The sequence below is a fragment of the Vidua chalybeata genome, chromosome 22 (assembly GCF_026979565.1).
Source record: "Vidua chalybeata isolate OUT-0048 chromosome 22, bVidCha1 merged haplotype, whole genome shotgun sequence".
Taxonomy (NCBI): Eukaryota; Metazoa; Chordata; class Aves; order Passeriformes; family Viduidae; genus Vidua; species Vidua chalybeata.
This window is the reverse complement of record NC_071551.1, coordinates 2,710,554-2,734,557: the sequence shown is the minus strand read 5'-3', so window position 1 is coordinate 2,734,557 and position 24,004 is coordinate 2,710,554. Positions and strand designations below refer to the sequence as shown.

The 24,004-nt window shown below is 46.0% G+C and overlaps 2 protein-coding genes across 2 annotated transcripts; both read left to right on the top strand.

Annotated features, from left to right (window-relative positions):
• Nucleotides 1-243: 243 nt before the first annotated feature.
• EXOSC10 (exosome component 10) lies at nt 244-14,524 on the top strand. The gene is made up of 25 exons (XM_053962941.1): nt 244-410; nt 1,221-1,357; nt 1,786-1,909; nt 2,386-2,490; nt 2,878-3,043; nt 3,774-3,885; nt 4,161-4,236; nt 4,374-4,484; nt 4,906-5,049; nt 5,368-5,558; nt 6,261-6,417; nt 7,011-7,159; nt 7,440-7,490; nt 8,222-8,333; nt 8,970-9,020; nt 9,581-9,659; nt 9,827-9,948; nt 10,249-10,344; nt 10,953-11,027; nt 11,457-11,544; nt 11,672-11,745; nt 12,306-12,486; nt 12,957-13,018; nt 13,702-13,775; nt 14,334-14,524. Exons 1-25 carry the CDS (start codon nt 282-284, stop codon nt 14,362-14,364), a joined length of 2,697 nt encoding a protein of 898 aa, XP_053818916.1. The 5' UTR covers nt 244-281; the 3' UTR covers nt 14,365-14,524.
• Nucleotides 14,525-16,777: 2,253 nt separating this feature from the next.
• On the top strand, nt 16,778-23,893 carry SRM (spermidine synthase). Its single transcript, XM_053963058.1, has 8 exons — nt 16,778-17,015; nt 17,153-17,273; nt 17,505-17,597; nt 19,053-19,206; nt 19,839-19,922; nt 20,227-20,372; nt 21,236-21,358; nt 21,937-23,893. Exons 1-8 carry the CDS (start codon nt 16,870-16,872, stop codon nt 21,952-21,954), a joined length of 885 nt encoding a protein of 294 aa, XP_053819033.1. The 5' UTR covers nt 16,778-16,869; the 3' UTR covers nt 21,955-23,893.
• Nucleotides 23,894-24,004: the final 111 nt, after the last annotated feature.

The window sequence follows — 24,004 nt, the reverse complement described above, 5'->3', positions numbered from 1 at the left end:
CTGACGATCCCTCCGGCTCCCTTCCCACTCGGGAGCTGCTGGTCCTGGGTCCCGCCGGTGGGTGTTTGTGGGGGGAAGGAGGCCGAGTGTGCCGCGCAGCAGCCCAGCCGCGCGGCGCTCCCGGCTCCCCTCACGGCCTTCCCGCCCACACGGGGCTTGTCCTGCCCCGCCCTGCCGCTGGGGGCGCCCGCGGTCCGCGCGGTTCTCCTCTCCCGCTTCCGGCCCGCAGTGCTGCGCCCTCGCCACAGCGCCCGCGGCTCGCGACAGCGCCGCGCGCCAACATGGCGGCTGCCGCCCCTGAGGGGAGCCCGCTGGGGCGGGCGGGCAGCTCCGCGACGCCCGCGGACACTGAGGGAAGCAGCACGATGTCGGCCTTGCCCGGGTTCGACAGCCCCGACGCCTTCGTCAAGGTGCGGTCGGAGGGGGGCAGGGAGAGCGGGCGAGGCACTACCGCTCCCGGCGTGCCGTGTGCGCTCGGGCCATGCCGGGAGCTGTAGTTCTGTCCCTCGGGGGCCGCGTGGGGATCCCAGCCTGAGCGGGAGACACCCCTAGGGTGTCCCCCAGTGCGGGAAGGAGGGTGTGGGCCGGGCCGGCGGGTGCGGGGCCCAGAGAGGTGTATCGGGACCTGTTACCGGCCTGGGTCGGGCCCTGTCAGCCACCGGGGATTCCTGGAAATGCCAAGGAATCAGGACCCTCATGAGGGCTTGTGGTGAGAATTGCCCCATGCCTTATAAATGGGAGCGTCAGCCCCCGTATGTTTTACCTATGCACGATGCTGCTTCCGGAGAGGGAATGGCTGCCACATCCCAAATAGGAAGCGTTGCAGGGATTTGGGGTGTTTTGTTAGAGTAATAAAGTAATTATCTGCGTTCCTGCTGAGCTGTAGAATATTCTGAGTTGGAAGGCTCCCACAAGGATCATCGAGTCCAGCTCCTGGCCCTGCACAGACACCCCTACAATCCCACCTCGTGCCTGAGAGCATTGTCCTAATGTTCTTGGGGCTGTGACTATTCCCTGGGGAGATTCAGTTCCTGATCGCTAGTTTTTAGACTTTCATTATTTAAAGCTGTCTAAATAACTATATGAAGTTACTCCTGGTGAAAAGCCCCACAACACCACACATTAGAACCATGCGGTTCCGGGCCAGGCAAAGCACTTTTCTATCACAGAGTATCCTGAGTACACAGAAACAAAATGCTGATAACGGTGTTCTTGCACAGTACGCTCTCGGCACCGTGGTGGCTGCAACAAAGGCATCTAATGGGCTCCCCCAGCCTGGTGACGAGTATGATTTCTACTGCAGCTTCCCTGGGTTCCGCGCGTTCTGCAACACGCAGAGCGACCGCCTGCTCCGCTGGTAAGGGCCCTTTTGCCTCTCTGGGCTGTTGCTAACAGCTGTCAATCCAAACCAGAAGGTAGCCCCCTTCTTTGACAGCTTCATGCTTGCCACGGGTAAAGAGGTGGTTTATTTCATACGTCTAATTGCAGCTGCTTCTCTGGCACTTGGCAGCTGAAGTGGCAAGCTTAAAGAAATGATTGCCATGAAGAGCTGTGCAGAGAGGAGCAACTGATACTGAACACATTTTAAAAGTCATGTTTGTGAGAAACTAATTCTAACACTTTAATACTGTATAGTTGCTTTTTCTATTTACTGCTCATGTGATGGTATCTATAACTTGATTTCTTTTCAGACTTTTAAGGGTAGAAAGTGTAAGAGAATTGGATGTTTTAGTGTTTAGATAGCCTGCTTTCAGATTGCTGACAGCTGTGCTGTTCTCTTGCAAGCATGAGCCAGGTGATGCAGTACCATGGCTGCCGGAGCCTCATGAAAGATTCCAGCAAAGTGACAGGGCTGGAAGATAAATTTGATATGCTGGTTGACTCCAATGATGTCATTCTTGAAAGAGTGGTAAGCAAATTATTTCTGGATGTGGTTCTTATAAAGTCTTTAGTTGCCACAAGTTTTCTTTCTTTTGTTGCAAGAACTTTAGTGGCACAGCTCCCACAATTAGTCACTATTTCCTCAATTTGATGTATTCCCTTTTTATTTTAAAAACCCTTCCAAATGCTAGGCCAGAGATCGCAGCAGCTAAGGTAGGTGGGGAAGGTAATATGGGATGTGTGAGGAAACTAAACAGAGTTTGACATAAAATACTCACAGCCTGAGAACATGTCTGTACATTTTAGAGTGCTTCTCTGAAGAAACTTTTCCCACCCCTGATCTTCAACATACTCCTCCCATGTTTGTCTGTCTTTGTGTTGCACAAAATGTGGGGGAGATGGCTGTGGAGGTACCTACCTACCTGACTTTCTTTACTCAGTTTGACTAGAGTGTCTGGGTGTGGTGATTTAACAGGTGTTTCACATTGTTTTTCTGGATTTTAGAGTATTTTATTAGATGAAGCATCAGGAGTGAACAGAAACCAGCAGCCAGTCCTGCCAGCTGGGTTACAGCCCCCACAGATGATTGTTTCCAGCTGGAACCGTAAGGTGAGGCCCCCACGCTCAGTTTGCTGTGTTAGCTCAGCTGTTCTCCCAGCCATTGCACTACCAGTTCTCCAGTGGAGTTGAGTAGTTAAATGTTCCCTTGTGTTTTGTCACACATTCTAAGTACCTTTCTCTTTTTCTCTTTTTCCTGTTCATTCAAACTTGGTTCTGAAATCTTTGTGCTTTCAATTGCCATTTCAGTTTCACATGCTCAACAGCCTTTCCTGTGCTTATGAATTCAGGATCTTGAGTCCCAACTTTTTTTCCTTACTGAAAAAAAGTTACTCAATTTTAAGTGTGGGGTATAACTCCTCCTCTGAATGTTGGATCAGACTGAGGAAAAGAATGTCTGGTAAGTCATGTTAGTTTTACCTTTGTTTTTTTAAATAGGCAGGAGAATTCCACAAGAGAACTCAGTCTGAAACATTTCGACTGCTTCATGCCAAGAATATTTCTCGACCACAGCTTAAGTTTCGTGAAAAGATTGACAATTCCAACACTCCCTTTGTACCTAAACTTTTTATCAAACCAAATGCTTTGAAGCCTTTGCCTGAAGGTAAGGGGTTTATTTTTTGGGGGCATAATTTGTTGACACAAACCTGTCCTCACAGTCTAGAGGAGAAATCACGGACTTTATAAAAACAAATAGCAGGAGATGTTGAACTTTTGGGTGTAGTGTTCTTGGTGACACTGTTGTTTCCATATGTGGGATGTCAGGGCAGGTCAGCAAACAGCATCTTTTTGCTGGTACACAGCAAGTAATCTGTTCCAAACAGATAATGTGCTGCTGCTTTTTACCACCTTGAACATACGTGAGAGTCACTTTTGTATGAGAAGTCTGGACTAGTCTAGTTGGCTTTACAGATATTCTTCAGATGAGTGAGCTGCAGTAGGTGTGTGGGGAGACCTACCTTTGGTTTTGGTGCTTTATCAAAGCTGCTGGTAACATCCTGTCTCAGTAACACATTCTGCTGCTGCCAGTTCATCTGTATTCTGCACTGATGCAGTTGTACTTTCAGTAACCAGGAATGATTGAAAAGTTTTTCTGAAGATTTTTCAATTTCCATCCAAGCTTTTGAGCCAAAGACACCTTGTGTCTTGCCTAAAAACAGCCAAGTAACTGAGTTGTTATTTCAGGTACAAAATCACAGCAAAAGCAGCAGCACTAAATCGTTATGATTTTTGATACTTTGTAAACTCTTGTGGTGGGTGGAGGGGGAGATAGTAGTAGGCTGAGAACATGTTATGTGGGGGACCTAGTCCAGTTATATATATTGGTTGTTCAGCCCTCACAAAAAGTGGACGGCAGAGAAAGGAGCGCCCTGAGGACTTGGATGTGCCAGCTGCTTTGGCAGACTTCATACATCAGCAGAGGACGCAGAAAACTGAGCAAGACATGTAAGAAATGAACCTGACAGCAAGATGCTTGGAGTCCCCTGGGTGAACCTGTGTGGTCGGATTGTGCTGATGCTCATCATGTATAACAGTTCTGCATGTGTTTGTGTCCACACTACGTTGTATGTGATTTGCTTGAGACCTCTGCAGTTACACTGAACCTCTGCTTAAAAAGAGACAGAATAGGGAAACTACCATAGCTCTCAAAGCCTCTGTGCCCTGTCCTCAAAAAGAGGACTGGAATTTAGTCTGTGCTTGTCTCTTCCTAATTTCCACAGGTTTGCTCACCCTTACCAGTATGAACTGGAGCATTTTTCTCCACCAGATGAAGTTCTCAAGAAACCTGAACTCCAGGTTGGTGCCCACTTTAATTTTAAACTATAGATGCAGTACATTTAAAGCCATACTTGACAAATTTCAGGTTTGAGGGTGGAGGCTGGGATTAGGAGTTGACAGTGAACATATCATGCCTAATTCATTTGCTCTGCCAGATGTACAGGCCCATTGAGGAAACGCCCTGTCATTTTATCACCACACTGGATGAGCTGGTAGAACTAAATGAAAAGCTTATGACTTGTAAAGAATTTGCCTTGGACTTAGAGGTAATCCAATTGCCTTTTATATTTAGAAATTACACATGTACTTTTAGGAGCTAGGAAACCATTATATTCTTCTGGTGGGGGTGGTTTTCTCCTGGTTTTTGTACTCCCTGACATGAAAAGACAGTTCCTGACCCCTGATCTGTCTGATACTATCTATAAGGTTGAATTAAACTGTGTCAGTATTAGATGTTTTCCAATGGCAGGGCTGGCTGCACACTTCTTAGTGAATTTGATCTTCTTTCAATTAGTCTTTTTTTTTAATGTCATCTTAGTCACTGCAAAGAGAAAGTTTGCTCATCCAGTGTCCTTTTTCCTCAAAGAAGTCCTTGTTGCTCTTTGTTCCCTCATTTAGAATGCTGTTTGTTTTATAGTATTGTTTCTGTAATGAATCCTAGCTTACATCTCTCTTCCCTGTTTTCAGCACCACTCCTACAGGAGCTTCCTGGGCTTGACATGTCTGATGCAGATTTCCACCCGAACAGAAGACTTCATTATTGATACATTGGAACTGCGCAGTGACATGAACATCCTCAATGAAACCTTCACAGACCCTGCAATTGTGAAGGTCAGCTGCGAAATTCACCAGATTTTTAAAAAATTATTATTGTTTTTTTTAGTTTCAGCTTTCTTATAGTTAAAATCACACTGTGTGCTTGGTCTTGATCACTTAATTCTGCTTTCATTATAATTTGTTCAGGAGCCTTTTTCCTTGATGTTAGTAGTGAATTGCTTGCCAGATGCACTTATTTAGTAGTTCTATACTTAACAGTAAAAAATAGAGAAAAGAAATCTGGTCCTAGACACATGAGTTTGAAAGCACAGCACTACCAGCCTGGAGTAGAAATGTTCTTCATCTCATTCCCAAATTTTTATACTTTTCAAGGTCCTTCACGGTGCTGATTCAGACGTGGAATGGCTGCAAAGAGACTTTGGTCTGTACTTGGTGAATGTGTTTGATACTCACCAAGCTGCTCGTCTCCTCAATCTTGGCAGACATTCTTTGGATCACTTGCTAAAGCTGTATTGCAGTGTAGATGCTGACAAGAAGTACCAGCTGGCTGACTGGAGAATACGGTAAAAACTGACCCTTAAATGGGCTGGAGCTGCAAGGTAGCACTTCTCCTTGTTTGCATTGCTAGAGCTTCTACTTGCAGGACTCACAGTTATGAGTTAGTCTCAAAGTGAATGAGCACAGCATTTACCTGGCTGTGCCCAACGCTTTTGAGTGTTACATTTTCCCATGTTTTTTTTAGAAAATGAGTTCTTTTTGGAAAGATCTGCAAAGATGAAGTAATGAAAATCTGGAAGCCCATTTCTTAGGAGCAGTTCTTAATCACTGCAGTGTTAGAGATAGTATTTGCTCCTCTAGTGCCCCCACAAAAACATTTAATCACCTGTGCAAGGCAGAGCAGATGGTGTTGGAGCAGTGATCTTGACTGGGCAGGTGCACCCTGCACACCACAGAGATCTCAAGTCTACTTTTGTAGGCTCTGCAGAGAGAAGAGAGCAATGACAAATACCATAGCAAGCAGTTCTGCCACATGACTTAGTTACACAGCAGTCCTGCTCTCCAGCACACAAACAAGAATATGAATTGGAGAGTGCACAGCATTTTACTGCTGTTCCCTCACCAATCCTTCAGTAAGAAAACAGATTTTCCATGTTAGTTCTTGGCATGTCTCATATGCATTTTGCCCTAATATGCCTTTTAAGAGAAAAGTAACAGTTTGGCAGGACAACTGAAACGTGTTGGTGTAATTGTGGCTCTTTTTCTAGCCCTTTGCCAGAAGAAATGATCCGGTATGCCCGTGATGACACTCACTACTTGCTCTACGTCTATGATAAAGTGAGGGAGTTGCTGTGGGAGAGAGGGAAGGAGCAGCCCACACAGCTGCAGGTTGTGTGGCAGCGCAGCAGGGATATCTGCCTGAAGGTAAAGCTTCACCTGGTTTGATCACCTGGATCAGAGCATGGGATTAGGAGAAAAGGTCCTTTGCCTATTCTATGTCTTTTGTGTGTGTGTGTCTGAAAACATCTGTATGTACTCTGACTCAGTCACGTGCACTCACTTTCACTAGCTATGGTCCTTGGATTCAGATGCCTTCCTGCTCTTTTTTGAATGCTAGTATTCCTTGGCCTCACAATGCATTCAGGTGTGTCTTTTCTAAGAGATGTTACATTTCTGGTTCTGCTGCATGTTCCTAGAAGTTCAAAGCCTCACTGGAGTTGCATTCATAGACAACTATATTGTGCCTGTGGAAAACACTGCCTATGAAAGTAGGCTTTGTGTGATGTAGTAAAGCTTGAAGATAGTAAAGCTGCTCCTGGATTTGATGAGGGTGGATTTCCCCTAACAATGGATGAGATGTGTGATTTTCAGGAATAGGCTCCTACCAATAGTTTAGGATAAAAAGTTCAAAGACACATTGTACCAGAGTGAATTTAGTCCCCTGATGTCCGTGTGAGATTCTGTGTCTGAGAGAGGCAGAACAGAAAGCTCATGAGTGCTTCTTTTTTCCTGTCCAGAAATACATCAAGCCCCTCTTTACAGATGAATCCTACCTTGATCTCTACAGGAGGCAGAAAAAACACCTTGATACCCAACAGCTGGCAGCATTTAGGCTGCTGTTTGCATGGAGAGACAAGATAGCACGACAACAGGATGAGAGCACAGGGTAGGAAGTCTTTTGTTATGGACACTGGCTTAATGCTTTAGTAAATCTCTTGGATCTCTCTCAGCCCCTTCCACCCCTGACATGGGACTATTTTGTTACCTGTAGAAATGACTGTACTGCATCAAGCTGCTTGTTACACAGAAGTTCTGTTATGTTTCTTTTCTTTTTAAATTATTTCATTGTCTCAAACCTTGTAATGGGGGCAGAGTTGTGTACTTTGAAGGTGTTCTTAATTATTTTTAACATTCTGTTACATTCATACCACCTCTTTGTGTTGTAGGTATGTGCTACCAAATCATATGCTGTTGAAGATTGCAGAGGAGCTACCCAAGTAAGTTTTGTTCACACTGAAGGAGTCTTACTTGATCTTAATATCCATCAAGTCACTTCCAAGTATGTAATTACTTCTGCAGTTGGTCCCTTCCTTCCACCTGTCAATACTGCTTTTCTCTATAGTTGTTCAGTTTGGAAGATAAATAAATAGCAGTACTCCTTCAGAAGGCTCCAGACGTCTGGGATACATCACTTGGATTGTATTGCACTAATAAACCACATTCCTTTGCATTGCTCTGTGTCACACATTCCCTCTGACATTCCTTCACTCTTACAGGCCAAGAGAGGGGTGAGTGCCCCCAAAACTTATTTGGATTTGTATTGCAGTTCCTAAAGGAGTGGGGAGGGCAAGGGACAGGTGCATTAAAACACCCAATTTATACAATATTTTCCTCAAACATTTGGCACTCATCACCTAACAGCCGTACTTGAGAATAAAAATAATACATCTTTAAAGGCAGCTCTGCTGCCTAGCTCAGCTTTCATAGGTGAATACTGAATGATATGATGATGAGGACAGACCACAGAAGTGAGAGGAGAGCTGACTTGATGGCTTCTCATCTGCACAAAGCTGGTGCAGAATTTCATCACAGAGATTAATCTGACTTGTCTTGCTCTGTCACAGTCAGGATAGTGGTTATATCCTTTGAATTGCACATCCTTTGAATGCAAATGCCCAACATACCAGCCATAAATACAGCACACTGAATTTTCCTCCTCTCTCTCCAGAGAATCCCAGGGTATCATTGCTTGCTGTAACCCTGTCCCACCACTTGTTCGCCAGCAGATTAATGAATTGCATCTGCTCATTCAGCAGGCCCGAGAGATGCCTCTTGTCAAGGTAGGAGTAGCTTGTACCACACAGGAGACTAATCACTGGCATTCCCTAAACCAGGCCCTGGAGCTGAATGGTGACCTGTGATGATGTGTACACTGAAGTTTGCTTTTTGAACACTGAATTTTGTAGTAGAGCACAAAGATGTGTTGTAACCTCTTGCCTGTCTGCTGTGTAGTGGCTTACATACAGTGTAGTTTCCTGGAAAACTGGAGCAGTAAATGATCAGACACTCCTTGAACAGAATGCAATTTGTCTTGCACTGTACATCACATTTGCCTGTGTGAGGAAGAACTGCACCTTGTGGAATTTGCTGGCCATGTAAATGGAGTCATAAATGTTTTACAGCTATGGTGACGCAAAAAAACCAACCTAGGTGTAAGAAGTTAATTAGTTAAAATATATCAGCAATGTGTTGATATTAATACAGCTTTCATCTGTAGTGAAAAAAACATATGTGAGCAAGAATGTGCCCTCTCTTGTGTGAGGTGTTTGAATGTATAGCCAAGTGCAAAGACTGCAGGAGAAGAAGAAAGTAATTTTATTAACCTGCTAGCTTGTAATATGATGAAAACATTGATAAGTTGGCCAGCCTAGAAGAAACAGGGCTTTTAAGTGACTTATCTTTCTCTCCCATTCTAGTCAGAGACTACTTTGGCAGTCAGAAAGAGAGCACCTCTCCCCAGCCCTGAGGTATTGTTTGCATTGTATTTTTACCTAGTGACTTAAGCCTTAAACTTGGAAAGAAATGTATAAAAATTCTACCTGCTAGTAAATTTCTTCTCTCATCCATTTTACAAGTTTCTCTGCTTTAGCTTAATGGTACTTATCTGTGCCAGGCTCATAATATTACCAGTTGTTAACTGATATTTTACAAACCACCGTAAAACAGCACTTAAGGTTTCATCAGCAAACACTGTGGCTGCTGGACAGTTTCATGTATGTTGGGATATATTGACTGAGCTGTAAGAAGAGAGGTTTCAGATAAGTTTCTAAGGCTGACTCGTTCTCTCTTGTCATGTGCATGAAGTACAGTATCTCATTAGCTCATGGGTGTTTGCACAGGTAGCCTTTTGGTGCCAGGTGCAATGTGCTCTAGCACATGAGCTACACTGAGAATATTCCATCTCTGAATTTCATCACTTTTTTCTGAATTTTCATTAAAGTGTCTCTGCAGTATGTGAAAATAATAGATTCATAGATATATCATAGATAGAATATCAATGGTGTTTATAATTTGAATCTCTCTGCAGAAGCTGGAGAATGCCCTCTTTGGACCACATGACAGTTCACGGATTCCTACGGATGACTTTCAGAATAACTCTGCCTTGGGTAATTTAGAGTTAACCTAAAAGCCATGCTAATAATGCAGTGATGGAGCTTTAACATGGGGAAAATAAGCAGTCCTGAAAAAACTTTCAGGGAAACCTCATGACACAAAAGAGCAGTAAAATACACAAGACTCTTATTTTGTCTCCTTTTGTCTCCTTTTCATGCAGACCCTGCACTGGTTTTGGAAGATGCTTGTCTCTTTTCAGACAATGAGAGGACAATGGATATTCAAGATAGTCAGCCAGAGTCAACATGTCTTGTTGCTACTACCACTGTCAGCATATTCAGTGTAAGCAGTATGTTTGTGACAGTGTCAGTGTTGAAATACTAGAAAACAGACTTAATAATCTGATAAAACTGTGTGGAAGTGTTGAAAGAAATAAAATGGGAATGCGTGGCAATGGTACTGACTTTTGACAGGCATAAGGCCTACTGGGTTAGGAGGCCAGCAAGGTTACTTCCATGTCTCTGGAGGGTCACTGCTGTCAGTAGGATTTCAGAGTGAGAAGCAGCATGGCATGAAATGGCAGTAGCCAAACCAAAAGAATACTCATGTTAATATTCCTTCCTTTTTTTCTTTTCTTTTAAGGAATGTGATGAAAATGAAGGAAATAAGAGGACTTTAACCACTGCACAGCGGAAAGCTCAGCTAATAATGGAGTCCTTTGAAAATCCATTTAAAATGGTAAAAGCTCCCAACAGTGGGATTCACATTACCCAGTGCAGAGGATCTAATTTTCCAGACATATCAGAAGGGCTTGACAGAGCATCAGCTGCTGCTCTCTGACTGGAATCAAGGGATTGTCCTTGCAAAGACACTTGTGTGGACTTGTTTTCAAAATACATTTAAATACCTCTTGGATACAAGTCTTTCTACATAGTAAACAGACCATTCACCATGTTTTTCAAAGCTAGTTTTAGGTTTTTCAGGTTTTTCATCTGTCTTTTATGGCTAGGATTAGTAAGCTAATTCTACTCTTGTAATGAATCAGAAGGACAATAGAATGCTGTTATACATTTGGAGTGGTAAATTATCAGAAAACAATACCCAATTTTTTTCTGGTGTGCAGTTGACAGTTGGTCTGTTGGGGGTGTTTTGGTTTTGTGGGGAGGGGTTTTTAGTTGTTCTTTTCTGTAGTATTTCTCTTGGCAGTAGCTGTGGTGACTACTTTTTTTCCACAAGGTGTTCTATCTGTAGAATATTTAATCAAATGAACTCACTGATTTACAACAAGTAGCATTTTAGCAATGAGCATTTAGCTATTTAAAGCAAAATCTTTTTCCTCTCTACAGTATCTACCTCCAGAGGAGAATTCTGCCTATGTCTCACAATCTGCAAAGTTTGACCCATCATCAAAAATTTATGAAGTAAGACCTGTGCTAAAATTTCCTGCCAAGTAGTACAAAAGAAACAAATAAGTAGTTTCTTTTCCATTGGGAACCTCAGCAATATAGGGTTTTTTTTCTCCTTGGATACTTTTTGAGAAACTTAACATGTTTCTGTGACATTCATACCCTTTGAAGAACCAGGGATTGGAGACATTCTGCTGTATAGTCCCTGTCTGTCAAAGCTGAAAACTCTACTGAAAGTATGTGCATTTGTTTTTGATGCTTGTTTGTAGCTTTGAACTTCTAAAACATTTGCTTTTACTTCACATAGTGCAGCAGATCTTAGTCTCTTTTACAGTTGAATTTGATCTTTTGTATTCTTAATGAGCACCAGCATGTGTTAGCAAGTTTATAAACAAATTCTTGCCATAAAAGAAAGTGTTTCCAGGTAATATTTTTTCACTGCAGATCAGCAATCGATGGAAGTTGATGAGTCAGGCACCAGTACAGAAGAAGTCCAAGAATGAAACCAATAAAAAAGCAGCCCAGCAGTCAGGTACAGCCATTCTTCCCTTCCTTGTATCAAGTCTTGAGACTTGATACAAGCTGCTTTGCTTGCTTTTTTTTAAGCCCCTGGCTAACTTACTCCTGCTTTTTACAGTAATGCTTGTTTGTCTCCATAGCTGCCCATGTCCAGACGCAGAAGTTGCATAAAAAGGCAGCAGAAAACGTTGTATCTGTTCGTCAGCAAGCCATGGTATGTCACAGAATTCCTCCTTCCAGCCATTGCTCATCTTGACTGTTATAATTCAGAATGGAACTCTGAGCCCTGTAACTGAAATACCTGAATGCCAGTGTTTTGATAGTCTTTCAGTGGTGCTGCCCTGGGTGTAACAACAGGCCCCTGCTAATTGTGCTGTGCACATCATCACATCCCCCCATGTGTCCAGTAGGGGATGTTTTCCACTGATGCACCTCTACTCCTCACTTCCTTTAAGGTTCCTCAGTTGTTCTGCATAGGTTCCCCCAGATATGCCAGTGGGGCCACAGCAGACCTCAGCTTCTCATATCCTGTGAAATAACAATTCAGCTTTTTATAGAAGTCCCTCCTGTGAGGTAAAAAAACAAAAAAAAAAAAAAAAAAGCAGTTTAGGCCCCATAAAGAGCAAAGAGAGATTTCTCCCCATGCTATTATTGCCAAAGGCAAGAGCAGTCACTGGAGCCTGGCTCCATGGGGCACTTAATTTGCCCAATTAGATGTTTCATTCTTCTTTCTTCAGCTTATCCTTTTTTCTGTTCTGTGGGTTGTTTTCATAGCAGGAGCAAGCTAATAGGAAGAGGGAGAGAGGCACAAGTGAAATGGGAGCAGAAACAGGAGCAGAGTTGCCAACGCAAGAAAAGAAACGGCAGAAAAAAACCCAGCAACCAGAGGAGCCTGAAGCACTAAGGCAGTTTACCCCCTTTGATTACAGCAATTCCAGCTTCAAAGTGTTTGCAGGTAAGATCTGATCCCTTGCTAGAGTGCTGCACAGTGTGGAAAATGTTACCAGCTGAGCCTTGAGAAGGCTGTGAGAGTGTGGGTGCCAATGCAGTACAGACTGTTACAACGTGCTCACCTTATAGTGGGGAAATAGTTCAAGAAATTGACTTGAGGAATGTACACTTTAGTAGTCCTTTTCTGATTTGGAAACAAAATCCTGAAACAATTGGCCAAGTGGGTTGTGGATTTGGATTTTGTTTCTTTTCTCTTATCTGTTTAATTGGAGCTGGGAACTAAGAGGCAAAGGAGATTTGACTCCTTTGTAAAAAAAGCAGCTATTCAAAAACATCTCCTGCCCTTAAAAGATTGTTCTGGATTTTAATGTGTGGGAGACTGTACTGAAACCTCCATATCATCAGAGGAACACTGTGGAATGCATTGTTCTTCATAGAAAATTTTAGTAACAGCTTCTCTCCTCTCTCTGTTAGGAGGCAGCAAATCAAAACAGTCGCCACAATTTGATCCTGCCAAGCAAGCTTACACAGGCAAGGTATGGACCTGTCATGCAAAGAGGAACAGAAATGTGGGAGACTGTATGTACCCAGCCACGGCCTCTCTGGGAAGGGCACATGATATTTTGTGCATCTGCAGAATGTTCCCTAACAACTGCTGAGATGCAGCTTCTAATCCCAAGTTCATGCTTTGTGTTATTATTTCTTCTCATTCAGGAGGAGCTTCCTTGGAATCCCTCAGATTCTCTTGTTGTTTCCCTCCTATTCATACATTGCTCACACCTATGCCTCTATACATCACAAGCATGACATTTGGACCACAGCAAACCACCACAAATTCCAGTTCCAAATTAAATTCTCAAAATCACAGGCATTCCAGTGGTTCCAGGACACATCAGCTTTGCGTGTTGCTCATGTACCCCTCCAAGTACATTAGGAACAGTCTCAACTCAGAAATTTTTTACTTAACTTATTGCTAATTGAGATTGAAAAGAAGAAAAAACCCATAAACAATCAAACCATGGCTTGCTGAGGAACAGACACAATGTTTTGTGCTGCCTTTTTATGCACACTTCGGGAAGTCTGTGACCAGCACAGGGAAGTCAATAAGCAGATTTCTGTGAAACTGGAAAGATCTGGCAGCACATAAATGTCATGGAGTATACTTGGGAGGAACCTTGCTGTGGTGGTGTTTTATTTGTTTGTTTCTTTCTTTGTGCAGAAATTTGCTGGAGCTAACAAACTTCAACAGTCTGGAAACCGGAGCATGTCCTACCTGGTGGGGAAAGCTGAAAGGTGTGGTTTTAGCCTGCTGTCATCCATCTGGAGTGTTTGCACACCCCTGCCCCAGAACCATGGGCAGACCTTAGCTATTGTCCTCTCCTGCTGTGGGAGCTTTAGCATATGTTTAATGGAAGAGGTTGCATCACACCCTGACATCAGTTTAAAAAGAAAAAAACCTCAACAATTTAGGATTAATGCAATCAAAGACAAGTCTGGGTGGAAGGTTTGAAATGCTGAGGTAAAAGTTTGTGTTTAAAGGGTGTGGGAGTTGCTTTCTTTGATCAGAGATAGGTGGAAGTAAAGAGCATCTGCCTAGCTTGGGAGGAATAAGAGTACTGCCAAGTATGAACATTCTTGTTCTGAATAGATACTAAGTGTTTAACTTACAGGTGTGATTATTGTGTGTTACTTAGTCATAAAAGAGCAACATTACCTAAGGGCAGCATTGGAGGGAGAAGGGTGCTCTCTGCCTCAGGAATGCCTTGATAGAATCATTGTAACATGGTCACAGTTTTCAATCTTGAGTGAATTTACGGCAAGAATTAAAGTGTTTGTTAAACTCTTTTGCAGGGCTTCGACACACCACTGGCCAAAGAGATAATCTTTGTTACAGTACCTGTGGGAGTTGCTGCTGAATGAAACAGAAGTGTTAGAAGTGTTGCCACCATGGGAAAGCAAATGCCAGTCATTGAGCAGTTTTTGTACAGGAAAGTTTTTAAAACCATTAAAATCCTTTTTTTCCAAAAGGAAAAAAATCTTAATTGATGTCACTTTTGTTATATTCACATTGCCTTTTTTTTTTTTCTAATTATACTCACAGTGTTGCTTTCTTTATAATTTTGAAAGTTTATCCTGTCTCCTCAAACACAATTAGGCTAAACTTGTCCCTTCTTGGTGCTGCCTGAAGTGCAGAACCAGCATTGGAGCACAGGAGGAATCTCTTGGCATCTCTGTAGGTAGCACAGAAATAATAGAGATGCAGTAGACGTGACTCAAACACCAGCAGTTCAGAGAAGAAAATGAAGCAAGAGTGTCTTTCATGATAGACCTTGCTTACAAATTGAACTGCACAGCTCATCTCTTATAATACAAGGTAATACAGAAAAAGAGAGTGTTTACCTCACAGTGTTGGTGTATTTTAATGGAAAGATTGTATTTTAAGGAAAAAAACAAAAAAGAGGTACAGGAGACCAATGGTTTCACCATGAAGTTCCAGAGTGAAAGAACATAGAGCATTAGGCAGAAGGGAAGAACATGGATTGGCACTGTTGTGGGAAAAAGGTAGAGAGTTCTGTGCTGCAGCTGAATCTCTACAGCTAAACTAACATGTCCAAGTTTTAAATACCTACAGCAAGTTATCTTTAAGTCTTTGTAGAAAGAGTATCAGAAACAATATCATCAGTATTGGATGGGTCAGTGACAGAGTTTATTCTAATGCAGACCTCTGACAGCTGTGGAGAGGTAGGGAGCATGACATTTTAACAGGGCTTTATTTTACAAAGACTGTGAAGAGGCTTGAGATTTAGTTTGTTTTCAATCTTCTTCCCTGTTTCTGGGAAATAGGGAGTGGAAGGAACAGAGAAGGGGTTTTCCTCCTTAGGTATCTTAGTGCTGACTAAGCATTGTAATGGTAGGACAGAGTCTCTTTCTTATAAAATCCGCTTGCATGGCTGAATATTGGAGAATGTTTTTGTAAAGAGGCAGTTAAATAGCAATTGTTTCCAAAGTACATTTGCAGGGGCTGCCAATTCCTTCCTTGTCAGCTTTACCAGTTCTTGTTATTTCTTTAACTTGAAGAACAAGTAAGTGTTAGCAAAAGCCCCATTGGCCCAGGAGATATTAAAATCTCCGTGGTTTAAATCCTCTACTTTAAATTCCAAGGAAAGTGACATTTCAAGGATGATCCTAATTTTAGTCTTTTTCTGTTTTCCCTTTATGAACTGCAAAAGGTTTTAAAAATGTCTTTAATGGGAGTGACTAGCAACTACATACATGCTTTATTAACTTGGTTGTGCCTGTGAATTTGTAGCACTGGAGTCCCCTACTGTGAGTCCCCTTTTCTCTTGTGCAGCAGTTGTTGGAGGTCTTTGTGTAACCTAGTTGTTGAACTACTCTCGGTAGAACCTTGGTGCATTTCTCCCAAAGTCTGCTTCTCACAGAACACGCCACATTCTGTAAGGCCACTGAGCCCTCACCAGCACTAGAACTGAATCTGCTTTTGGAATATCCACAGAATCACAGGATGGATGAAGTTGGTAGGCACCACAGCAAGTCATCTGGTCCAATCTCCCTGCCCAAGCAGGGTCATCTTAGAGCTCGTGGCACACGATTGTCTCCAGGTGGAATATGTCCAGTGAAAAAGTCTCCACACCCTCTATGGGCAATCCATTGCTGTCCTTGGTCACCCACATGGGAAAGTTCTTCCTAACATTCAGCTGGGACTTCATGTGCATCAGTTTCTGCCTGTTGCCTTGTGTCGCAGTGCTTGGCACCACTAAGCAGAGCCTTCGTTCCCTCTTCTCGGCATTTTCCCTTTAGATATTTACACATTAATGAGTGCCCTCTCACCCGTCTCTTCTCGAGGCTAAACAGGCCCAACTGCCTCAGCCTTTCTTCCTGAGAGATGCTCTCACCAATCGTCCTCGTGAAATGCAGCACAACGCGTGCTCATTACGTCCAACCCTTAAAACACCCAAATCGGACTTTTCGCTTTCCCGAGAACCGGTGGCGCGCGGTTCCGCCGGCGGGGCGGAGCCGTGCCGAGCGCTCGGTGCCGGCGGAGCGGAGGCCGCGGCGGCGCGGCTCGGGCGCGCCCTTCCCCGTAGCGGCGGGGGCGGCCCCGCTCCGCCCGCTCCGCCCGCTCCGCCCGCTCCGCCCGCTCCGCCCGCTCCGCCCGCTCCGCCCGCTCCGCCCGCTCCGCCCGCTCCGCCCGCTCCGCCCGCTCCGCCCGACGTGGCGCGGCCGTCACGGGCCCCGGGCCAATGGCGGCGCGCGCAGGCGGGGGCGGCGCGGGGCCCTGCGCGCGGCTCCCGCGCCGGTGCGGTCGGGCGGCGGCGGCGGCCGAGCGCAGGTGGCCCCGGGGGCGGCTGCTCCGCTCCTGTGCGGGATGGAGCGCGGCGCGGCGGCGCTGATCCGCGAGGGCTGGTTCCGCGAGACGTGCCGGCTGTGGCCTGGCCAGGCCATGTCGCTGCAGGTGGAGGAGCTCCTGCACCACCAGCGCTCCCGCTACCAGGAGATCCTCGTCTTCCGCAGGTGCGGGAGGGCCGGCCGGGGCGGTGGGTGGATGGCGGGGCCGGTCAGCGCCATGCGGTGGGGCCTGGCGGCGCGGAGAGGGGGCGGGGGAGCGCGGCCCCAGGCCGGCTCCAACCCCGCTTCCCCGCTCTGCCCAGCACCACGTACGGCAACGTCCTGGTCCTGGATGGGGTGATCCAGTGCACGGAGCGGGACGAATTCTCCTACCAGGAAATGATCGCCAACCTGCCCCTCTGCAGCCACCCCGACCCCCGCAAGGTGAGTGGTCCCCGGTCCCCGCCTCGGGGTTCCCGCAGCCCCCTGCAGGGCTGCCGGGGCCTGTCGTGGGCCACTCGGGCGAGGGGGGCCGCCAGGCTCCTGGGCCCCGCAGTTCGTCTCCGGGCAGCGTGGGCCCGCGGGGATTTCACGCCGTTCTCCTTTGGCCGTACAGCGAAAGTTCCCCCGAGCCGACCCCGCTGACAGCCTGCGTTCTGCCCTCTTCTCTGCCAGGTGCTGATCATCGGCGGCGGCGATGGGGGAGTGTTGCGAGAGGTGGTCAAACACCCGACCGTGGAGTCCGTGGTGCAGTGCGAAATCGATGAGGTGCGTTTGGGCTTCCGGCAGCGTGCAGGAGCCCCGGGACCTCGGGGCGGGCGGGCTGCCCGGCAAAGCGAGCCCGACTTCTCAGCATCCACGGGAGCTGCGGTTTCACCTGCTGTCTCTCGTCAGCACCGGGCGCGTTTGCTGCTGGTTCTGCTGGCGTGACAATGACAGCGCCACCTCTCTTTGCCTTACAAGTCATCTACGTGGCAGCTGGCTGCCTCTTCCATGTGATTTCTTTCACACACATACGATTGAGGCCCTTCCAGGCAGACGTGGGCCAAGCACAGGATCTGGAGGGGTGCCCTGGCTTTGCGGAGGTGCTGCTTTTCCCTCTCCTTTGCTGCCAAACAGAGAACTCCTGGCTCCTGGGAGAGGAGGATGGGGGGTTGCTTTGTTGAGCAGTCTCTTGCAACCAAAATCAGGAAATAAGCAGCAGGGATTTGCTTCTGTGTTAGATGGGCCAAGTGCTTTAGAAATGGTCATAATTTTCTGTCTAGTACAACAAACTTGGAAGGGAGGAAGTCACTACCAATTAGAGCATATTGAGGCTTTGGCTTATTGATGCTGACTGTTACGAAGTGGGCATCTGCTAAGAATCAGCCTGTGACTGGTAACCTGTCTGCTTACAGAGGCCTCCAAGTGAGGGTCGGTGTTAGGACGTGGGCTGGTAACTCTGTCAGACCACTGAAGTTTACTCTTTTCCCAGTCCTTCTCTCAGCCAGTTTTATTTTACTTTACTGTAGTCAGCCTGATATTTTACTTTCTCAGAAAGTTTTGCTCAGAGTAAAGGTCTATTAAGAACAGGAAATATGCTATATGAGATTATGTGCTCTGTCTGCCAGCTAAGTAGGCAAACGTCCCTGGTTTTAGCAAGCACTGCCTGACACCAGCATATTTTGTTTTTGCCAGCTGTGAGAAGCTGCTAGTGTTCAGTACAATTGCTGGGCCCAGGGCAGAGGCTGTCTAACGATTTTAGAGAGAAAACTTTATCTTACAGGGGGATTGATATAATGGCTGTAGTGCAGAGATGGGGATATTTCTCATCTTGCATTCAGAGACCTGCTGGCATGGTTTTACTTAGAAAGAAAAATAAATTGATTTAGCTGAGGTCACCTATGCAAGTGATGTTCTGTAGGAAAAAGGAGCACAGAGCAGTCTGACCTGTAATCATATTTGCTCAGTTCCTCAGGGAGATTTTGAAGCTCCAGGTTTTTGTTGAGTTTGGCATAGACAGACCAACAATGTCACTGAACCCTGAGGCTGTAGGAAAAGGCTGAGAGTAGCTTGCTGGCTGAAGATGCTGGCAGCTTTTGTGGATTTCACTGGCGAGTCAGACGTGAGCTGAAGGTACGGAAGGAAATGACTCATTGTGCTGTTCTTCAGTCACAACTGCACAGTAGTCTGAGAAGCAAATTCGTGTAAGCCTCTGACCCACTTGTGCTCTCTGTATTGCAGGATGTGATCCAGGTATCTAAAAAATACCTCCCAGGGATGGCAGTGGGGTATTCCAGTGCTAAGCTGACACTGCATGTGGGAGATGGTTTTGAGTTCATGAAACAAAATCAAGAAGCCTTTGATGTGATTATCACAGACTCGTCTGACCCCATGGGTAAGAATTCTAGCCATAAAAGGGCACTGTTTTCCACATACCTCCTTCATTTTTTTCCTTCTGCCTACTTCTTGGAAGCTATGCCAGTCTGCTGAGGATCCTTTCGAGTGAAAAGACTGTTACTGACTTGGTTCTTTTAGTAGGAAAGGGAAGGATGGAAACCATAAAATTGTATTAGCAGGCCTTCAAGCCAGCTGTTACATTTCTCTCCTCAAAATTCAGCTCCAGCAACTATTTCTTCTGGCAGAGTTGTTCCCTGAGTCCAGCAATCCCATGGGGGATACAGCACCATGCTGGCAAGGGCAGCTTTGCAAACGTGCCTGCTGATAAAGCAGTGGCTCACACACTGTTGGTGCAACCCCTAACCTAAATGTAGACATGGTACCTTATTTTAGGAACCCATCAACAAGTCTGAGTCACCTTCAGTCTTAACACAGAGAGAGGCATCTCTAAAAGGCAGTTTGGAGCAGGAGTTCTGCTTAAAAAATGCTCAGTGAAGCAAGAAGCAGCTGCTAAGACTTTGTTTAATGGGGGACCTGGGCTTGCTATTTAGCAAAGCTAAAGTACTGACTGTTTTGCCCTGCTAGGTGCAGGCTAGGCTCAAAACTTTTCTTTATTCACCCTTCTCCCAGGTCCTGCAGAAAGTTTGTTCAAAGAATCTTATTACCAGCTGATGAAGACAGCCCTGCGAGAAGATGGGATTCTCTGCTGCCAAGGTGAGGATGCTGTCCCTGGGCAGAGGCTGATGCCAGACCTTTACATACCAAGTGTGAGGCACAGAGGGGACTCTGCTTGGGGAGATGTGATGCAGGGAGTGAAACATCTCCCAGGTTTTGATCTGTCTATGTCAGCTCATTAATTATCGGACTGGGCTTAGCAAAACTGGCATAAGGGTCTTGTCTCGTCTTTGAAACGACGTGAGCTGTACAGGTTGAGACTTGGAACCACTGTTAACCTGGCACAGTTCTGTGCAGAGAAGAAGGGCAGCTCTCACCTTACATATTGACTTTCTCCCTGTAGGTGAGTGCCAGTGGCTGCACCTGGATCTCATTAAGGAGATGCGTCAGTTCTGCAAGTCTCTGTTCCCAGTTGTGGAATATGCCTATTGCACCATCCCCACATATCCCAGCGGGCAGATTGGCTTCATGCTCTGCAGCAAGAACCCAGTGAGTATCAGGCACCTCAAGTGCCCTTTTCCATTCCCTGGAAGCCTGCCTGAGGCTGTCCCTTGCAGAACTTGAGCTATGGCACTGAACTCTCCCAGCTGTGGGGCCTCAAGATTCTTGATGGGGCCTGGTTCTGCCAGCCCAGAGCTCCAGAGCTGCAATGCAGCCTGCTCAGTGCTGAATGAAGTGCAGAATCGACTGGTTGCTTTAGAAATGTTCATAATTTTCTGTCTAGTACAACAAACTTGGAAGGGAGGAAGTCACTACCAATTTCCAGAGCATGTTAAGGGTTTGGCTTATTTGGTGCTGACTGTTACGAAGTAGGCACCTTCTGAGAATCAGCCTGTGACTGGTCATCTGCTCACAGAGGCCTCCAAGTGAGAGTTGGTGTCAGGATTCGGCTGGTAACTCTGTCAGACCACTGAAGTTTACTCTTCTCCCAGTCTGCTTCAGTGTGACTGTCAGATGGGTTTGGGGTGCCAGCATTGCTGCTGCTGCACACAATTAATCTGGGATGCTGGCAGCATGCACTGTGCCAAACTTAACACAAACATGGATTCTCCTCTGAAGAGCAAAGCCTTGTTGGATGCTCAGGCACTCTCACAGCTTCATCTGGCACGTGGCTCATGCAGTCCGACCTCATGCACTGACATCTGTGCATAAGTGCTGGTCACAGGAGTTACAGAGCACAAACCCCAGCCCTTGGTACTGGGGCTGCGCAGAACCTTTGACCTCATACTAGAACAGAAAGTTATTTGTTTTCTTGTGAGTCATCTCAGCTCCCTGCCATGCTTCAGGGTGCCTGTCTCGCAGCCTTTGGCTCCTTATCCAAATAGTCAGAGCTACCGACTTTGTTTTTGCAGAACACAAATTTCCGGGAGCCTGTGCAGCAGCTCTCGCAGCAGCAGGTAGAGGAGAGGAGTCTGAAATACTACAACTCTGATATTCACCGGGCAGCATTCATCCTGCCAGAGTTTGCACGGAAGGTAAGCCAGACTGTGCCACAACACCTCCCTCCAGGATGAGGTAGGAGTGGGAAGAGACAGGACTGAGGATTTCTTGCAGTCCCAAGGACTTCTGTGGGCAAGTCAGAGCAGGACAGCATTTTGTATGACAGAGCAGAGTATGAGTCAGTCAGGGAAGACAAGAGTTCATTTTAGGAGCTGTTCTTTGGGCTGATGTGTCGTGCCTTGATGACAATCACTCCTACTTCACCTAGCAAAGCCAGGTCCGAGAGCCTGCAGAGCTGGTGTTTCCCTCTGGAAAGCTCCAAAAGTCTTGGATAAAATGTGCTTGTGATTTCTAGCACAAACGAGAGGGTAAAGAAGGGATGCTCCAGCACAGTTCAGCCTTGCTTCTTGAAGGATAGTCTGTATTTCCACATGATTCCATCATATGCCCACTGGGCTGTAGCTGCAGGTTCCAGAAAAAAAACCCTTAGAGCGTCGTAGGGATGAAAGCAAATACCATAACTGTATTGCAGGGGTGGTGATTGATATTTCCACTGCAGACTGGTGGAGCTGTGGCAGGTCCATCCTGACAGTTTGTCTTTGGCTCTCGACAGGCCCTGAGCGATGTGTGAGACCGAGGCGCTGCTTCCTTCCTTCAAGTTGGACTCTGAGATCATCAGTGATGTGGCTGGGATCTTCTCAGCAGACTGCAGATTTGCTCTCCACTGTGTGGGATTGTTTAACCCTTGGCCAGCCAACATTCCCTCTGATGTGTTAAGGATGATGGGGCATAAGCCTGATAAGACTATTGCAAAGGTCCAGTGACTTATTGTGTGAAGTCAAAACTGTTCTTTCCAGTACTGGAAATGTAAGATGTCTTTTTCCTTTCTCTCCTCCCTGCACCCATTCTAAATTCTCCCATCCCAACCACACCCCACACCCCCCCAGCTGGCGTGCTGTATTTAAAACTGACACATATTTCTGTCTGGTGGTCTGGAAGAGTCCAAAGGGTCCCTGACTCAGCCTTAAGCACAGAGAGAGAGAAAGAGAGAGAGAGCTTTGTGCACAGTCAGCTCACTCTCTCCTTGTGGGAGCTCCCTGCTGCTGACACATTTTGACTGGTAACGGGTCTGAGCTTTTGCATCCCACTGCCCTCCTGTGACTCCTGCACTGCTCTGCAGCACAGCTGGAGAAGTCACAGTGCAAACTGTTGCCATTCACAATAGGTCTCCCTCCAACCTTGATGGAGTAGCAGTATTAAACACCAGCCAGGCATGCTGGCAGCAGTCTTGTGGCTTTTTTTGTTAAGGTTGTTAATTTTTTAAATTGGTTAGAAACAGAAGTGCTGAGGTGCCAACAGGCTGACTGCTGTTCTTATCTCTGCCCTCAGAGAGGTTCCAAAGAATGTTTATCAATATGGTGACTGGCACTATATATATATATATAAAAAGCAAACCTTAGCTCCATTGCCTGATGTTCAGTACTGATGTTGGGGAGTCGGTTGTGCTGACAAATCTCTCATCTCAGTCATGCTGAGATGCCTCAGGTCTGGGTATTTGCAAGTCCTTAGGAGGCATCATGATTTCCAATGCTGCCCCCAGATGCATAAGTTGTTTTCCATTGTACACTGTAAGATGGATCTGCCTTCACCTCTTCTGTTCTGAAGATTCTGTACCCCTGCAGCGTGGGAATCACCCTCCCAGCACAACCACTGTGCCACTGTCACTCCCTTGCACTCAATTAAACACTTGGCTCGGGTTAAGGTGACATCAGTGTGGGTCAGTGTTTTTGGGGAGAGAATGGAGGGGAGAAAACAGAGATCCTGAAGGTTTGCTGTGCTTCCTCTAGTTGGTCTGGCTTCCTCTCTCACTTATCTTTAGGGATGATAAGTTCTTATCAAAATTAAGCACTGAAGATCCCATTGCATATTTTGTATTGTAGTGTAGCTGCCCAATAGCTCCTCCAGCTTCTGTCATCCTCTGTGCTGCAGACTCGGTACCTGCTGTCCAAGCTATCCTGCAGTCCAAATGCTGCCTCTGTTACAGTTTTCCAGGTGTTTTTCCAGCTGCCCATCTCCCTGTTGCTATCAGGTAGTTCCTGTCAGTCCTGGCCCCACTGAGCTGCACCCTCTTTTCCTCTGCAGAAACGGTGGTGGCTCTGAGGGCTGAACCACTGAGCTCCAGCTGAGCATGCAGGGGAAAGGCACTAGGTGGCATCAGGAAAAGACAAAAATGCTCCTTCTGAGAGGCTTTTTGGCTTGGTAAGAGAGAACTGGAAGAAGCAGACTTTAGCAAGGGTTGGGGTTGAGCTTTGCCATAATAGTGACCCTACAAACAGTGTAGGTGGTCCAGCCACTATGTGCCCACAGCAACGGATTTGTGGGGTCAGTACCCTCCTGCTTTCTCCTGTTTCTTATGACTTAGCACTTCTTTCCCAGTGTCTCCTTCTACCACCAGTATTGGTACAGTTTCCTTGTGGTCACAAGGGTTTGCAAAGCATTGCTGAGCTGCAGAGCTGAGTCTAGATCTCTGTATTCTTGTGTTGAGAAGATAACACCTATTTTTCTCTTAATTGTCTGGGTGACTGTCTTCTTTCTCACACAAATAGTTTGGGTTAATGAAGCATTTTCATTGCTCAACTCCTGTGTTCTATAAGGAGCAGATCAGTAATGGAGCCTACTTC

Coding starts and splice junctions, on each gene's coding strand:
- EXOSC10 (XM_053962941.1), top strand. CDS start 282: ATGGCGGCTGCCGCCCCTGAGGGGAGCCCGCTGGGGCGGGCGGGCAGC. Junction 1,358..1,785: donor AGCGACCGCCTGCTCCGCTG/GTAAGGGCCCTT, acceptor TTCTCTTGCAAG/CATGAGCCAGGTGATGCAGT. Junction 11,028..11,456: donor CATCATCAAAAATTTATGAA/GTAAGACCTGTG, acceptor TTTTCACTGCAG/ATCAGCAATCGATGGAAGTT.
- SRM (XM_053963058.1), top strand. CDS start 16,870: ATGGAGCGCGGCGCGGCGGCGCTGATCCGCGAGGGCTGGTTCCGCGAG. Junction 19,923..20,226: donor TGGGATTCTCTGCTGCCAAG/GTGAGGATGCTG, acceptor TTCTCCCTGTAG/GTGAGTGCCAGTGGCTGCAC. Junction 20,373..21,235: donor TGCTCTGCAGCAAGAACCCA/GTGAGTATCAGG, acceptor TTGTTTTTGCAG/AACACAAATTTCCGGGAGCC.